Source organism: Chiloscyllium plagiosum, unplaced genomic scaffold (genome assembly GCF_037043375.1).
Source record: "Chiloscyllium plagiosum isolate Xiang-an unplaced genomic scaffold, Cpla_swu_hap1 HiC_scaffold_5, whole genome shotgun sequence".
NCBI lineage: Eukaryota > Metazoa > Chordata > Chondrichthyes > Orectolobiformes > Hemiscylliidae > Chiloscyllium > Chiloscyllium plagiosum.
In genome coordinates, this window is record NW_028270143.1 from 89426347 (window position 1) to 89444738 (window position 18392).

At 40.3% G+C, this 18392-nt stretch overlaps 1 protein-coding gene across 10 annotated transcripts in view; it reads left to right on the forward strand.

Annotated features, from left to right (window-relative positions):
* Window positions 1-18392, forward strand: part of myo3a (myosin IIIA) — a 433748-nt gene that overhangs the window by 11571 nt on the left and 403785 nt on the right. For all 10 annotated transcript variants that reach the window (XM_087987435.1, XM_087987437.1, XM_087987436.1 and 7 more), the window contains exon 3: window positions 18018-18152. In XM_087987435.1, coding sequence (XP_087843561.1) covers window positions 18018-18152 — 135 coding nt within the window. The remainder of the gene's footprint in view (window positions 1-18017; window positions 18153-18392) is intronic.

An 18392-nucleotide genomic window follows, 5' to 3' on the forward strand; every position in this document is an offset into this window, starting at 1 on the left:
GTGAGTTGAACAAGGCATGATGCAATGTGTATTGATTTGAGCTCATGGCATATGAAGGGAAAGGTGCATATATAAAATTTAAAAATGAGCATTTGAGTAGATGTAAAATTAAGAAAATCAATATATTTTGCAACATTGCAGTAAGAGCTTTTGAAGTAAACAGGAGTTGGGGTTCCACCTGTCAGGGTTGGTTACAACACTGGCATCAGCCCAACAATGTGGAAAATTGCCCTGTTATGTTCTATACACAAAGCAGCAGGACAAATCCAACCCAGCCAATTACCACACCATCACTCTACTGTCAATCATCAGTAAAATGATGGAACGTGTTAACAATAGTGCTATCTAGCAGCACCTGCTCAGCAATAACCTGCTCAGTGATGCCCACTTTGGGTTCCACCAGGGCCAGTCACTTTCTGACCTCATTACAGCCTGGGTTCAAACATGGACAAAAAAGCTGAATTCCAGAGGTGAGGTGAGAGTGACAGCCCTTGATGTCAAGGCTGCATTTGACAGAGTGTGGCATCAAGGAGCCTGAGCAAAAGCTGGAATCAATGGGTATCAGGGCAAACTCTCCACTGGTTAGAGTTATACCTGACACTTAGGAAGATGGTTGTGGTTGTTGGAGGTCAGTCATCTCAGCTCCAGGACGTCTTCATAAAGGTTCCTCAGGGTAGTGTCCTCAGACCAACCATCTTCAGCTGCTTCATCAATGACATTCCCTCCATCATGAAGTCAGAAGGGAGAATGTTTGCTGATGCTGACAATACTTAGCACCATTCAAGACACCTCAGACACTGAAGCAGTTCACGTTCAAATGCATCAAGATCTAGACAGATCCAGGCTTGGGCTGACAAGTGGCAAACAACATTTGCTGCACACAAATGCCAGGTCATGACCATCTCCAATAAGAGATCATCAAAGCGCCAGTACTTGACATTCAATGATGTTACCATGACCGAAACCCCTGCTATAAACATCCTTGGTGTTACTATTGACCGGAAGCTCAACTGGACTCATCATCTAAATACTAGCTACATGAGCAGGTTAGAGGTTAGGGATACTGCAGTGAGTAACACACCACCTGACTCCCCAAAGCCTGTCTACCACAAGTTAGGAGTGCGATGGAGAACTCCCTATTTGTATAGATGAGTACAGCTCCAGCAACACTCATGAATGACAACATTCAGGATAAAGCAGATGTATCCACTCCAAAGATCTTTAGTTAGCACCTTCCAAACCCATGATCCCTTCCATCTAGAAGGGACAAGGGCATCTGATACTTGGAAACACCACCACCTGCAATTTCCCTTCAAAGCCACTCACCATCCTGACTTGGAAATATATTGTCATTTCTTCACTGTTGCAGGGTCAAAATCTTGGATTTCTCTCATTAAGGGCATTGTAGGTCAACCTACAGCATGTGGACTGCAGTATTTGAAAGTGGCAGCTCACCAACACATCAACTGGGGTCAGGCAATAAAATGCTGGCCAGGCAGTGATGTACATGTCCCATGAGTGACTAAAAAGAATTCTTAACTTGCTCAAAGTTGAATAGATTTGTTAATGATTTCCCTTTTCACAAAGCCTTGTTTATTTTGCCTGATGCAATTTGAACATTTCTAAGTGTCATAGCATAACATCCTTAATCATAGCTTTCAATATCTTCTAATGTGATAGAGAAAATCTGTCTGTATGATGCTAGGTCTGGTGACCAGATCATGCTGAAAACTAGTGGCTCATATCAAACAGCACTTCATGTTGATGGTTTGCAATAAGCAAGTTACCAGTAATACCCAACCAGGGTGTATTTGCAAAACTCCTAATTTATTGAAATATTGGATTTGATTTTGGAATAAATGTTGGCCCATCCAGCAAAATCCACAACCTACGATGTATTAGAAAAATTGTCATTTTCAGCATAATCAGATGTATGCATAGAATAATGTTGAGAACCAATTTAGAATTGTAATTGGGTTCACAGCATAGTGCATTTGCATGTACTGGAAGCTATTTATATTAAAAAGCAGGCCTTGTTTGGCAAACAGAACACATACACACACTATGCCAATAACATAGGTGACGGCCATTCTCTAGTTTACAAAACCTCGATTAATCAAAGTTAATCTGCCATCTTAAAATTTTAAATTAAGCTTAAAAGTTAACTATTGGTCATCAGCTGATGCTTCCTACATGGAGTACTTTTATTGATATTTTCCCTTACTTCGGTATGAATTAAATTGTCCTGATGACAATATACTGGCTAATATACTGGCAGGGAAATTTGCTAGAACTGCTTGGGAGGATTTAAACTAGTAAGGTGGGGGGGGGGGGGGGGGGGGGTGGGACCCAGGGAGATAGTGAGGAAAGAGATCGATCTGAGACGGGTACAGCTGAGAACAGAAGTGAGTCAAACAGTCAGGGCAGGCAAGGACAAGGTAGGACCAATAAATTAAACTGCATTTATTTCAATGCAAGGGGCCTAACAGGGAAGGCAGATGAACTCAGGGCATGGTTAGGAACATGGACTGGGATATCATAGCAATTACGGAAACATGGCTCAGGGATGGGCAGGACTGGCAGCTGAATGTTCCAGGATACAAATGCTACAGGAAGGATAGAAAGGGAGGCAAAAGAGGAGGGGGAGTGGCATTTTTGATAAGGCATTACAGCTGTGCTAAGGGAGGATATTCCCGGAAATACATCCAGGGAAGTTATTTGGGTGGAACTGAGAAATAAGAAAGGGATGATCACCTTATTGGGATTGTATTATAGACCCCCCAATAGTCAGAGGGAAATTAAGAAAGAAACTTGTAAGGAGATCTCAGCAATCTGTAAGAATAATAGGGTGTTATGGGAGGGGATTTTAACTTTCCAAACATCGACTGTGACTGCCATAGTGTTAAGGGTTTAGATGGAGAGGAATTGTTAAGTGTGCAAAAGACAATTTTCTGATTCAGTCTTTGGATATACCTACTAGAGAAAGTGCAAAATGTGACCTACTCTTGGGAAATAAGGCAGGGCAGGTGACTGAGGTGTCAGTGGGGGAGCACTTTGGGGCCAGCAACCATAATTCTATTCGTTTTAAAATAGTGATGCAAAAGGATAGACCAGATCTAAAAGTTGAAGTTCTAAATTGGAGAAAGGCCAATTTTGACGGTATTAGGCAAGAACTTTCAAAAGCTGATTGAAGGCAGATGTTTGCAGGTAAAGGGATGGCTGGAAAATGGGAAGTCTTCAGAAATCAGATAACAAGAATCCAGAGAAAGTATATTCCTGTCAGGGTGAAAGGGAAGGCTGGTAACTATAGGGAATGCTGGATGACTAAAGAAATTGAGGGTTTGGTTAAGAAAAAGAAGGAAGCATATGTCAGGTACAGACAGGAGAAATCAAGTGAATCCTTAGAACAGTATAAAGGCAGTAGGAGTATACTTAAGAGGGAAATCAGAAGGGCAAAACGGGGACATGAGATAGCTTTGGCAAATATAATTAAGGAGAATCCAAAGGGGTTTTACAAATATATTAAGAACAAAAGGGTAACTTTTGTATGTTTTCCTTTATTGGTCAGAGTATTGAGTACAGGAGTTGGGAGGTCATGTTGCGGCTGTACAGGACATTGGTTAGGACACTGTTGGAATATTGTATGCAATTCTGGTCTCCTTCCTATCGGAAAGATGTTGTGAAACTTGAAAGGGTTCAGAAAAGATTTACAAGGACGTTGCCAGTGTTGGAGGATTTGAGCTACAGGGAGAGGCTGAACAGGCTGGGGCTGTTTTCCCTGGAGCGTCAGAGGCTGAGGGGTGACCTTATAGAGGTTTACAAAATTGAGGGGCATGGATAGGATAAATAGGACCCAAAGTTTTTTCCCTGGGTTTGTGGAGTCCAGAACTAGAGGGCATAGGTTTAGGGTGAGAGGGGAAAGATATAAAAGAGACCTAAGGGACAACTTTTTCATGCAGAGGGTGGTACGTGTATGGAATGAGCTGCCAGAGAACGTGGTGGAGGCTGGTACAATTGCAACACTTAACAGGCATTTGGATGGGTATATGAATAGGAAGGTTTTGGAGAGATATGGACAGAATGCTGGCAGGTGGGTCTAGATTGGATTGGGATATCTAGTCAGCATGGACGGGTTGGACCAAAGGGTCTGTTTCCATGCTGTACATTTCTATGACTCTATGAGGACTAGTTGAAATGCTTCAAGTTTCTCTATTTTAATACTTCAGGATTGTCATTTTCTTGGCTTCCTTCTTCCCTTTCACGTCTTTGAGAACTTTTCTTTCTGTGATGTCACTTATGACCAGTACAGTGAAGCCAATGTGAAATACCCACATAATTTATTTGTCATCTTTTTTTTAATTGTCTGATATTATTTCCCAAGTCTCACTTTCTACCTGTCAATGCTGTCTTTTTAAAATTATCAATAGATTATTCTCTTATCTCTTTATTTCTAGTTAGCTTTCTTTCACATTTACATTTTTTCTTTTCTTATTAAGCTTTAAGTTATTCTTTGTCTTTTACATTGTTAAACTTTCTGGCCTGACACCCATTATTGTTCAATTATATACATTGTTGAAGTTTGTTACTCTCTTTAACGTTTTTAGTTAGCAACAGATGGTAGATTCTCTCCATGGATTTGCTTCTTTCTCAAAGCAGCTTATAAGAGCTACTAAAAGGGCTTATGAAACAAAACTTCAAGGGACATCAAAACCAATGAGAAGAAATTTTATAGTCACAGAAAGGGAAAATGAGTGATCAGGAGCATTGTTGGCCCACTAAGGACTGAAAGTGGGGATATTGTGAATGACAATGGGGAAATGACAGACATGTTGAAGAATTACTATGCCTCAGTATTGACAGTAGAAAAGGCAGATAGCTTGCCAGAAGTCCTGAGGAAATTAATAGTGCACTGGGGTCAAGAACTGAATAAAATTAGATAAAACATAGATAATGAGGAAATTAGTAGAATGAAAGAGTGACAAATCCCCAGGTCCTGACTATTTCCATCCGAGAATGTTAAAGAACATAGGGGCGCATATTATAGATGTCCTAAATATCATCATTCAGAGTTCCCTACAGACAGGAGTTAGCCCTCCAGATTGGAAAATTGCATCTCTCACACTTTTTAAAGGCAGAGTGAAAGAAGAAAATCAGGTATTTACAAACCAGTTAACATAACATCTGTGGTGGGAAAATCATTAGAGTCTATAATCAAGGATGGCATAATGAAAATATTGAAAATTTTCAGTTAACCAGGGAGAACCAGCTTGGATTCATGACAGGTCGGTCATGTCTGACAAACCTATTTGAATTTTTTGAAGAGGTGATTTAGGTAGCGGTCTATGGATGTTGATATGGACGTTGATGACATTTGATAAAGTTCTGCATAAGGGACAGTTAATTAATGGAACTGATCTGGCTGGGAAATTGTTGAGTGGCAGGCAACTGGAAATAGGAATAATCGGTAGGTACTCAAATTAGCAGGATGTGACAAGTGGCATCTCACGAGGATCTATGCTAGGACCTCAGTAATTGACTTACTTGTTAACAACTTGAATAATGGTGTAGCAAGTCACATATCCAAATTTACGGATGGCATGAAGTTAGGTAATATTGTACACAGTATAGACAATAACATAAAATTACAAAGGGATGCTAATAGACTCAGTTGATGAGCAAAACTGTGGCAGATGTAAACAAGTGAGGCAATCAATTTTGAACCAAAAAAGAATAGACCAAGGTACTTAAATACAGTGAATGTCAAAAGGGTTTTGGGGTTTCAAATGCACAGGTCTTTAAATGCCGTGAGCAGGTGCAGAAAATAATCATGAAATCTCATGGATTGCTGACTTCTATATTTATACAAGTGGAGTATAAGGATGCAGAAGTTATACAAAACCCTCGTTAGACTCTACTTGCAGTACTGTGAGCAGATCCAGGCAGCACACCTTAAAAAACATATATTGGGCTGAGCAGGAGTGTTGTGTAGGTTTAAAAGAATCATAACTGCTCATCATGTGTTAAATTTGAGAAGAGATTATACAAATTAAGCCTGTTTTCTCTCGAATTTAGAAGTTTAAGGGATGATCTAATCAAGGCCTTCAATATATTATCAGGAAAAGACAGGTAGATAAATTATTTCTACTGGTTGGGGTATCTAGAGCTAGGGGCATTGTATGAGAAATAGAGCTGGACTATTCAAGAGAGATGTTAGAAAGTAGCTCTACACCAAAAGGTCATAGATGTTTGGAAATTCTCTTCCACAAAAGGCAGTGGATGCTGCATTAGTTAGTTTTAAATCTGAGAAAAAGTGAATTTTGGTTGAGCAACAGTATTAAGAAATATGGGGCAAAGGCAGGAATATGGAGTTAAGCCTGGAGTAGCCATTATCTCAATAAATGGCTGACCAGGCTTGAGTGGCTGAACAGACTACTCCTATTGCTATATTTCTATCTTAGAAGTGACAAATGGTGCTGAAAATAACGTAGTCACTAGCAAGCATCTGCACTTCTGGTCTCATAATGAAGGGAAGGTAATTCATGAAGCATTCTAAGGTGATGGTAGGCTCAGGATATTACCCTAAGGATCTCCTGAAGTGGTGTTCTGGAGCTCAGATAATTGACCTCCACAAACTACAACTGTTTTCCTTTGTGCCAGGCTAGATTACAACTAGCAAGGGTTTTCTACTGACTCCCAGTTTTGCGAGAACTTCTTGATGCCAAATCATTTATATAAATGACAAAAAGCAATGGACCCAACACCGATCCTTGTAGCACGCCACTGGTCACAGGCCTCCTGTCTGAAAAGCAACCCTCCACCAACACCCTCTGTCTTCTACCTTTGAGCCAGTTCTGTATCTCAATGGCTAGTTCTCCTTGTATTCCATGAGATCTAACCTTGCTAACCAGTCTCCCATGGGGAACCTTGTTGAACGCCTTGCTGAAGTCCACTCTGCCACTCTGTCCTCATCAAAAAACTCAATCACATTTGTGAGGAATGATTTCACATGCACAAAACCATGCTGACTATCCCTAATCAGTCCTCACCTTTCCAAATACATATAAATCCTGTCCCTCCGGATTCCCTCCAACAACTTGCCCATCACCGTCAGGCTCACTGGTCTATAGTTCCCTGGCTTTTCCTTGCCACCTTAGTGGCACCACATTAGCCAATCTCTGGACTTCCAGCACCTCACCTGTTGCTATCATTAATACAAATATCTCAGCAAGGAGCCCAGCAATCACTTCCCACATAATTCCAGGGTATTCCTGATCAGGTCCTGGGGATTTATCCACTCTTATGCTTTTCAAGACATCCAAAACCACCTCCTCTGTAATATGGACATTTTTCAAGATGTCACCATCCATTTCCCCACATTCTATATCTTCCATGTCCTTTTCCACAGTAAACACTGATGCAAAATACTCATTTATCATCTTCCCCCATCTCCTGTGGCTCTCCACATAGGCTGACTTGCTGATCTTTGAAGGGCCCTATTCTCTCCCTAGTTACCCTTTTTTTGTCCTTTATGTATTTATAAAAATCCTTTGGATTCTCCTTAACCCTATTTGCCATAGCTATCTCATGTCGCCTTTTTGCTCTCCTGATTTCCTTCTTAAGTATACTCCTACTGCCTTTATACTCTTCAAAGAGTTCATAGTTTCTTGAAAGCGGAGTTGCAGGTAGATAGGATAGTGAAGAAGGCATTTGGTATGCTTTCTGTTATTGGTCAGGGAATTGAGTATATGAGTTGGGAGGTCAGGTTGCAGTTGTACAAGACATTGTTTGGCCAGGTTTGGAATATTGTGTGTAATTCTGTCCTCCCTCCTATCAGAATGATGTTGTGAAACTTGAAAGGGTTCAGAAAAAAATTACAATGATGTTGCCTGAGTTGGAGGATTTGAGTTATGGGGAAAAGCAGAATAGGCTGGGGCTACTTCCCCTGGAGCATCGGAGGCTAAGGGGTGAACTTCTAGAGATTTATAAAATCATGAGGAGCTTGGATAGGGTAAATAGGCAAGGGGTGGGGGAGTCCAAAACTAGAGGGCATAGCTTTAAGATGAGAGGAGATAGATCCCTTTTATATCTAAGGTGCAACGTTTTCACGCAGAGTGTGGTGCATGTAAGCAATGAGCTGCCACAGGAAGTGGTGGAGGTTGGTACAATTACAACATTTTAAAAGACATCTGGCTGGATATATGAAAAGGAAGGGCTTAGAGGGATATAGGCCAAATGTTAGCAAATGGGACTAGATTAATTTAGGATATCTTTTCAGTATGGACACGTTAGACCAAAGGAAAATCTCAACAACTCTGACATTGTCTAATTAGCCTGTGCAGAGATGTTATCTCTGGAGGGGGTAGGATTTGAACTCAGGACCCTTGCTCTGAGGTAAGAACACTACATTGCACCCCATGTCCTGCTTTTGTTTGTACCTGAGCAACTTTCCACAGTGTTGGGTAAATGCCAGTGATGTAGTTGGACTGGAACAACTTGTGCTTGGCCTTGGCTACTTCTGGAGCACAAGGTTAGAATATTATTGCCTAAGTGACCAATTGTAGGCCCTAATTTCTACTTGCATAGCATTTTACCTGTTCTCTTGTTTAAATGGAAGGAAATTGATCATTTCTCACCCTTGACACTTTCAATGCTGCAATCTCTTTAATTCATCAAGGCTCCGCTATCCTGCAAATCTGTGTAAATCACTAAAAATGCCTTAATCAATTCTCTCTGTCACTAAAACTGGTGATTGAACTTTACCCTTTCTAAGGGCAAGTCTTGATTTAACACTTCAAAGGCACTTTTGTGTACACTTTGTCTTACAAGAACATCATCTGCTGTATGCCTGACAGTGTTCAAAAAGGCACTGATCTGATTCCTCTGTTCCTTTGCTAGTAAGTCTGATGCAGTTCTGTAGTACTGGAATTGGCACTTGTTAGAGTTCTTATTTTTGGCATCATTGTGGGCCCCTCTCCATTTTCAAATTGCTGTGGCAATGGCATTGTATCAACTGCACCAAGCAGAATTAAAACTGAGGAGTCAGTCTGGTGAAGCGGGAACATGCCAAACAGCAGAAGCTGATTGCAATCAGATCAAAGGGAACCCACAGCTAACAGAACAAATCTCTGCAGACCTGTCACCTGGTTGGTAATACTGGCAGACCAATCAGAGAAGGCTACATCGATGTTCCCATTATTAAAGATGAGGGAACCCGTCACATCAGTGTATAAGACCATATGACATAGGAGTGGAAGTAAGGCCATTTGGCCCATCGAGTTCACTCCACATTCAATCACAGTTGATGGGCATTTGAAAGCCACTTACCCTTACTCTCCCCATATCCCTTAATTCCTTGCGAGATTAAGAATTTATTAATCTCTGCCTTGAAGACATTTAATGTCCTGGCCTCCACTGCACTCAATGGCAACGCATTCCACAGACCCACCACTCTCTGGCTGAAGAAATATCTCCTCATTTCCATTCTAAATTGACCTGCTCTAATTCTAAGGCTGTCCCTGCCTGACGGAAACAAATTCCCACTGTCCACCCTTTCTAAACCATGCATTGTCTTGTAAGTTTCTATTAGATCTCCCCTCAACCTTCTAAACTCCAATGAAAACAATCCCAGGATCCTCAGTCATTCAGTATATGTTAGGCCCACCATTCCAGGGATCATTCGTGTGAATCTCTGCTGTACATGTTGAAGGCAGGACTGAAGCGCTTGTAATTATCTTCAGCCAGAAGAGCCAAGTCAAGAATTCATCTCAACCTCCCCCGAGGGTCCTTGCATCACTGATGCATGGTTTCAGCCAATTCAATTCATTCCACGTGACAACAAGAAATAAAGAACAAAAAAACAGAATATACAGCACATAAACAGGCCCTTTGGCTAACAAAGACTGTGCTGATGCATGACACTTTTGTAAATTAACTAGGTGAACCCTTATTCTGAGATTATACTCTCTGGTCCTAGACTCTCCCACTAAAGGACACAACCTCTCTCGATCGAGCCTCCGAAGAATCATATGTTTAATCACTCTTGCCTCTCGTTCTCCAAATGAATTCAGGCGCAACCAACTCAACCTCTCCCATATGAAAGTCCCTCCCTACCCAGGACCAACACAACCAACCTCCCCTACCTCCAATACCTGAATAGCTTTCTTTAAATAAGGGGACCAAAGCGACAAAATAGCCCTCATGATTAGCACAACATCCGCAACTATCCACTCCCTCCACTATTGACTGTTAGGAGCAGCAGTGCACTATTTGCAAGATGTACTGCAAATATTCACCAAAGATCCTTAGATAGCACCTTCCAAACCCTCAATCATTTCCATTGAGAAGGACAAGGGCAGCAAATACTTGAAAACAGCATTGCCTGCAAGTTCTCCTCCAAGCCACTCATCATTTTGGAAAAATGTCACTGTACTTTCAGTATAGTTTGTTTGAAATCCTGAAATTCCCCCCTTAAGGGCATTGTGAGTCTATCTACAGCACATGGACTGCAGCAGTTCAAGAAGGCAGCTCACCACCACCTTCTCAAGGGCAACAACTAATGGGCAATAGCTAATTGACCAACCAGTGACACCCATGTCCCATGAATAAATTAAAAAAAGATAATAAGGAATGGAACTAGTTGGATATCTTGACCAAAGATCTGGCACAGACACTGTTGACCATTGTGTCTTGTGAAAAAAGAAATGGATTCTTACACTTCCTGGAAAACGCAGCAGTGTCCAAATACCCATGAGAACATTCAACATAGATTCCTCCAAAGTTATTCATTGCAGCCATGCCTTCAGAGGTGCTCTCATACCCATTGGACATGAAGACAACCCTTAGAATAGCACCTTTGTAATAATCATGGGGAAAATTAAGTCTGCCCAGCTATGGATAGCTTTAGCTGAAGGATGTATGGACAAGCTCAGATTGGACAGAGGAATAGGAAGAAGAATGATGAGAGTAATTTTATAATAGGATTTTGTAAGCAGCCTCACATTCTATTTAATTCCATGTCCCTTCTTTGTACTCTCTATGCTATTTGGTGATCATGAGGAAAGTCCAGACACTCATCTAACTTCAGAAGCAATCATCCCAACACCAACGAACGGAGCTGCATCAAGACATTGTCTCAATGAGCTATATCACACTGCAACACCCAAGAACTACAAAAAGCAGAAGAAAAGCATCTATACAATGTTTTAAAGATAAACGGGTACCCAATAAACACAATTCGTCGATTCCTCAGAAACAAACCCAAACAAACGGACACAATGCAACCAAATACTAGAGCCACATTACCTTACATCAAAGCCATATCAGAAATGACTTCCAGATGACTCAGACCCCTTGGCATCATGGTAGCCTACAAACCTACCAACGCACTTGCACAGTGACTAATGAATCATTAGATACCACCATCAAAACTAATGTCATTTACAAGATACCATGCAAGAACTACGTCAGACAAACTCCCAGGAAACTTGCCACCAGAATACATAAACACCAACTGGCCACCGAAAGACATGACTTACTATCATTAGTTTCCGTACATTCAGACAAAGAAGGTGATGAGGGCGATGGCACGGGGTAGGGTGACACTAGGCAAATGGACACACAAGATGGCTGCTGAGCTATCAGTTGGCCAACTTGACACACAAGATGGCCACTGGATCAGAATATGGAGAGAACAGCAGAGCAGATACAGACATTGCCTGGGGCCACCAGAATGCCAGCACAATGCACTCACAACCCAGTTGACTAGTTTAAGGCAGGTGGGGGAGAGAATATGCATGAGTAATGAACACTGCCCACAGAAGTGTCTGGGTCCAGCCAACTCCTCTTATAGAAATGCTAACAGCTTGATACAGATTCAATACAAAATGCTAATAGCCAAATCTGTAGTAATCGACCTTCTTAGGAAGAGCGATTAGAGCCCATTACTACAGCAATGGATTTCCATGCAGACATTGAAACTGACAATGTCTACACTGAAACTGACAATGACCACATGGAAGTTAACAAAGGCTACGCTGGAACTGACAAAGACTGTATCGAAACTATCAACGATTCTGCAATGATTGCCATAAACAAACCATGTTACAAAGACAATAATCTCATCACTGACCTATTGTACCGTAAGAGGTATAAAAGTTTCTTGACATGTGCTTCAGGTCGAGAGAAGACTCTCAGCTGACCACTGTGCTTTCTCTTTTTGGTGACTTTCTCTTCCCGGAGCTCCGGTATTTCCTTGTGCAATAAACTCTGTCATTGAACCCCGATTCTGACTCTGAGACTGGTGTTTTATCCCACAACAAAGGACACCACTTTGACTGGGAAAACACACACATCCTAGGACAGACGAAGCAAAGACATGCACAAGAATTCTTAGAGTCATGGCATTCTAACCAGAACTCCATCAATAAACAACTCCATCAACATCAACCGAGATCCTATCTACCTTCCCTTGAAAAAAAGAACTGATAATGACATCACCCATCTTAAGAAATGAAGACCTATAAATGAAGAGGTGGGACATATCACCAGTGCTTCACCAGAGACTCTCACTGATGATGTTACCTAGAATGGTGACAAACCTTTCAGCTCAGTGAGCTAACTTACATACTTATCATCAACATGAACTACAAATCTTCTCAAAAATTGCTAATTCATCTACCTCCTAAAGTCATGCAAGTGTTTTAGGTTTTTGAACAAACTCCAGCGCAATAGTTGCAGTAAAAAAAAGCTTCCTCTCTGAATGTCAACATTGGAAAAACTGTTTTGACAGAGATTTATCATCAGCAAAAGTGATACAGATGGCAAATCTATTTAATGATATGTGGAGCCATAGTTATTTTTCAAAATGACAGATGTCCAACAGATCACAATTTAAGACCAAAATGGAAAATTGTCACCCTTCATGTGTAGCACTAGACAGGACTGCAGCTGAGTGAAAGTGAGGACTGCAGATGCTGGAGATTAGTGTTGGGAGTGTGGTGCTGGAAAAACACAGCAGGTCAGACAGTATCCGAGGAGCAGGAAAATTGACGTTTAGGGCAAAAGCCCTTCATCAGATCTGCAGCTGAAGGTTAGGAAGTCACATTAAGGTCCTGAGATCAATGTGGAAAGGAGAATCTCAAATTACACTGGAATCCCATATTGTCCTCTACTAATATAAGGGGGAATCTTTTGATGTTCCTTCATTCACCACAGTCCTCATGCTGCTCGATTTAAAAGCTAAAGAGCCAGCTGCACAAAATAGTTTTGAGGAGTACAATGGCGCAGTGTGGCATTGAGAAATGACTACAAAACTTTCCACTCTTAAGATCAAAAGTTAGTATTTTTCCCACTTGAAGTCTACAATACTGCATGTCAATAGAGGCAGCTGAGTGTGATCTCCTGCTTTTTCTTCCAACTTTGAGGTATAAGGCAACCTCCTGGTATTCCTGAATTGGCTTCCATATTGTGCAGGATATTTCTAATCTTCCATGTGAAATTTAAGACTATAAGAAGTTGGAGCAAAAGTAGACCATTCAACCATTGGATTTTATAATCCTGAACTCCACTCTTGCCGTTTTCCTCATAACCCATGATTCCCTTACTGATTAAAAATCTTAGCGAGTTTTGGTAAGATTGGTGGCTCAAGTTGAGGTTTCAGATTTCTCATCACCATACTAGGTGATATCATCAGTGAGCCTCTGGTAAAGCACTGGTGATATGACCTTTTTTTAAATTTATATATTTAGGTTTCCTTGGGTTGGTGATATTGTTTCCTGTGATGATGTCATTTCCGGTACTTTTTCTCAGTTAGTGGTAAATGGGATCCAAGTCGATGTGTTTGTTGATAGAGTTCCGATTGGAGTCCCATGCTTCTAGAAATTCGCACGTGTGTCTCTGTTTGGCTTGTCCTAGGATGGATGTGTTGTCCCAATCGAAGTGGTGTCCTTCCTCATCTGCATGTATGTACTCTTCGACTGGGACAACACATCCATCCCAGGACAAGCCAAATAGAGACATGCAAGAGAGTTCCTGGAAGCACAGCACTCCAACTGGAACTCTATCAACAAACACGTCGACTTGAATCCCATTTACCACCCCCGAGGAAAAAAAACAGGGAATGACATCACTACAGGAAATGACATCACCAACCCAAGGAAACCTAAACACATAAATAAAAAGTGGGCCATACCACCAGTGCTTCACCCGAGGCTCACTGATGATGTTACCTAGTTATGGTGACGAAATGTCTGAAAACGAACCTCCCAGCTCATCGAGCAAACTTACATCCTGATTAAAAATCTATCTCAGCCTTGATTATTGCTTAAGGATTCTGCTTCAACAGCCCTCTGCAGGAAAGGAGTCCACAGATGCACTATCCTATGAGAAAGAAATTGCTCCTCATCTGTCTTAAATGTGCAATGCCTCATTCTGAGATTATGACCTCTCATCCTGAACTTTCCCACAAGGGGAAACACCTTTCCATCTCAACTTTGCCAAGTTCCCTAAGAATATTGAATGTTTCAATAAGGTTTTCTGCCATTCTTCTAAATTCCAGTATATGTAGGCACAACTCCTTGAATCTTTTTTCATAACCGGAAGTCAACATTCTCTAGACTGCCTCCAACACCAGTATATCTTTCTTTAGGTAAGAGGCCCAAACCATTCAGTATTCTAGCTGTGGTCTGATTCATGCCTTGTATAATCTTAGCAAAGGTTCCTTATTTTTATATTGCATTCTGTTTGAAATAAATGGCCAGAATTTAGCTTTCCTCCCTAATTACCCATTGAACTTAAATGTTAGCTTTTTATTATTCATGGATGAGGGCTCCCAAATCATTCTATTCCAGAGCTTTCTCCATTTAAATAATATTCAGCTTCTCTATTCTTCCTGCCTAAATGAATAACACATTTTCCCAAATTATATACCATCTGCCAAGTTTTTGCATACTTGTTTAATTTATCTGTATTCCTTTGTAGACTTTGTGTCTTCCTATCTGTTTTGGTACCGTCCAAAACTTCACTATGGTACATTCACGTTGCTCATCCAAATCATTAATATATATTGTAAATAATTATGACACCAGCACTCAGCTCTGTGGCAGTCCACTAAGTAACAGATTGCCATCCTGAAAATGTCCCCATATCCCAACTTTGCCTTCTATTAGATAGGCAATCTTCTATTCACGGAATATTCAACTTCTAACACCAGTATCCTTTGTCATATTAAGTAGTCGAATGTGGGTTCTTATCAAATGCCTTCTGAATGTCAAAATATTTTACATCCGTTGCTTCCTCTTTATCTATCTTGTATGTTACCATGTCAGAGTTCAAGCATTTCCCCTTTATGAAGCCATGTTGCTTCTCCTTCAGCATAGTATCTATTGATATTGCTATTACATCCTTTATAATGAACTTTAACAATAACAGATATCAAGCTAATTAGTCCTGCTCAGGTTCTCCAGTATTTCCTGTTTTTAGTCCAGCATCCATAAAACTTCATATTTACTTTAAAAACTATACAAAAAAACTATAACAATATAACCAGTTGTGCATCTTTGTTGAATTAGAATTAAGTTTATTGTCACATGTACTGAAGTTACAAAGAACAGTGACCAGTGTATAATGTCGCCAACACATGGTGCCCTCTCAGGTACAAAGTACCAAGGTACAAATCTAAGGTATGAAGAATAGGGAAAATAAAGACAAAAGTTATACTACATTAGATATATATAGTATAAGTTAGGAAAATAAGAAATAGAGCTAAGAAGATAGATAAGATTGAATATGTTACGAAACCAGGTTTACAGATCTTTCTAATCTAAATATCATGTAGAGGAAGGATATGATTTGCTGTATCAGGCATCGAGTAAAATAATTAAATTTATATCATGACGTGTGGCGTAGTGGGACTTTTTAGAACTAGTCCCCACGAGTGATAAAAGGAATAGAGAATAAATTGCACCTTGGCCATAAGTATAAAACTGATACAAATGAACTGACCATCTGTTATAAACCTTGTCTAATTCCTTTTCCTTAGATTTTCCTTCCTTAGATTTGGAAAAAAAAACTTCATGATTTTCAGTTTTGGTGAATAAATTAAACCGGCAGCCACATTTTGGTGCATAGAGTTGACAGTTGAACTTGCATCACATTTAGCCTTGTTCAAGTCAGTGGTATTTATATTTTTATTAGTACAGTACAGTGATCACACAAATAAATATCTTGACATGGCACACTTTGTGCTACAGCTGCTATATAGAACAACTTACAGCTGCTGAGTGGTAATTGACCATGGCTCTATTAAAAACACATTTAGGTGATTGTTATATTGTTATAGTTTTTTGTATCAAGAGGAAATGGTTTCTGTAAAACCAATCATGTAGCTTGGGAGAGAAATGTAACAATCTAATTCCTAAACCATGGAATATGGACAGCAACAAAGTCATTGTGAAAGAAGATGGAATGGACAAGGCTTTGTTCTATAGTGTTAAATTTTACCACTTTTCAGCAAAGTGTTTTTCTGCTACATTCATATCGTCATCCAATGTGGCCCACGTCAACTTTTCTCATGAAATCATGAATTATTCAACCTACTGCTTATGCACCTGTCCCATTGAATCATGCTTTGTGAGAGGCAGATATGCTTGCCACTGCCAGATTTTGTGATGTTCATGCCATTGGTGACATATTTAAACCCAATTAGGCACTACTTCAGAAGCTGCAGGAGCTGCTCTTCATACAGTGGTCCTGCGTTCTTATCCTCAACGAAATAGCAGAGAAAGGGAAGCATACACTATGTACGACCAACAGTGGACTTGAAGGTGTTGGTGGATGGCAAGTGGAAAGGAGGGCTGTCATTCTCCCTGAAGACCAACAAAAGAGGCCATGTCACCAGTGGCAGCCAGCCTACATGGAGATAGCAGCCAGGATTAGTGCAGTGTGTAAGATGAAATGCAAAACCCAATAGCATGGAAAGAAAGCTCATATCCTTTTGCACTCTGTTAGGGTAGACACTACTGTTTTATCTTTGTTACCTTACTCACTCATTTGAAATCTGCCACAGCACACACCTGTCACCAACGCATATAGACTATTATTCTTGCATGTGTGTGTCCACTCAATGGCTTTCATCCAGCTCTATGGAAATAGAAATGTCGTTTTTCATTGGGAGAGGGGTGGCATTGGGGAGGAAACTGATTACTTAGAAATGATTTTAACAGAGTTTGTGACAATGCCAAATGATTGAAGTGGACTCACAATATTGGCAACATGTGACTTAGGAGAGAGAGGTTGGGTAGTTAGAAACTGAGATTGGAAGATGAAAGTTTGTTTTGTTGAGGATAATAAATCAGCTCCAGCGGGAGAAATAAAACTGCAGTCCTGTGTAGTTAAAGATAAGAATGGTTACAGAAGGTAGACTGAGAACAAAACATCATTGAGGAGAGGAGAGCAGCATTGGCATTGGCTTTCGTTTTGGGTCAAAGTACACTACAACAAAAGCAACATTTACCATCTCGGCTTACACATGGGAAGATGTAACCACTCATGAAATTATTCTCCAGTCAAAACCTTCAAAAGATAAATATGATGCTATAAAAGGGGCAGTAGGTGTTATATGCTACAGATTCTATGCATGGTTATGAATTTTTTAAATGTATCGCATCAACTGTGTAAAACTGTCTCAACAATTAGCGTTAGATTCCTGTTAAATTGTACAAAGATGTACAGCCTAGGTGGATTCACCACAAGAAAAACTGTCCCACAGTGCCCACGGATGTGCAGGTTAGGTGGGCTAACTATAGTAAAATCCCCATGTGGGGTCATGGGGATAGATGGGATGTTCTTCAGAGGTTTGGTGCAGACTTGACGGACTGAAAGGCCTCTTTTTGTACTGTAGGGATTCTATAAATTCAGTATATTTTGCATGAAATCTGACTCTGTAAAACATTGATGTAATTGCTACACAGGACATTGAAGATTTCCAATTTTGCAATGCTTTTGTATACTTTTGACGCTAGGATATCGATGAAGAAATTGAAGCTGAATATAATATCCTCCAAGCTCTCTCAGATCATGAAAATGTGGTCAAATTCTATGGAATGTACTACAAGAAGGATGTAAAGAATGGAGATCAGCTTTGGCTTGTACTAGAGGTATGAATTTCTGTCTCCGCAAAATCTCCTGCTTGTTAAAGCTTAGTTGTGACTTTGGGCAGAATGCTAAAAATCTAATTCTGTCTGTAATTCAGTTTAACGTTTAACTGAAATTTACTGTTTAAATTTTAAATGTTATCTGGGCTTAAAACAAAGACATGAAAGTTTTCCATGGAAGAGCAGATGAAGTTTTTAATTAAAGAAATGAGCTTAAAAATTTATTTTCTGCACCTGGGTTTG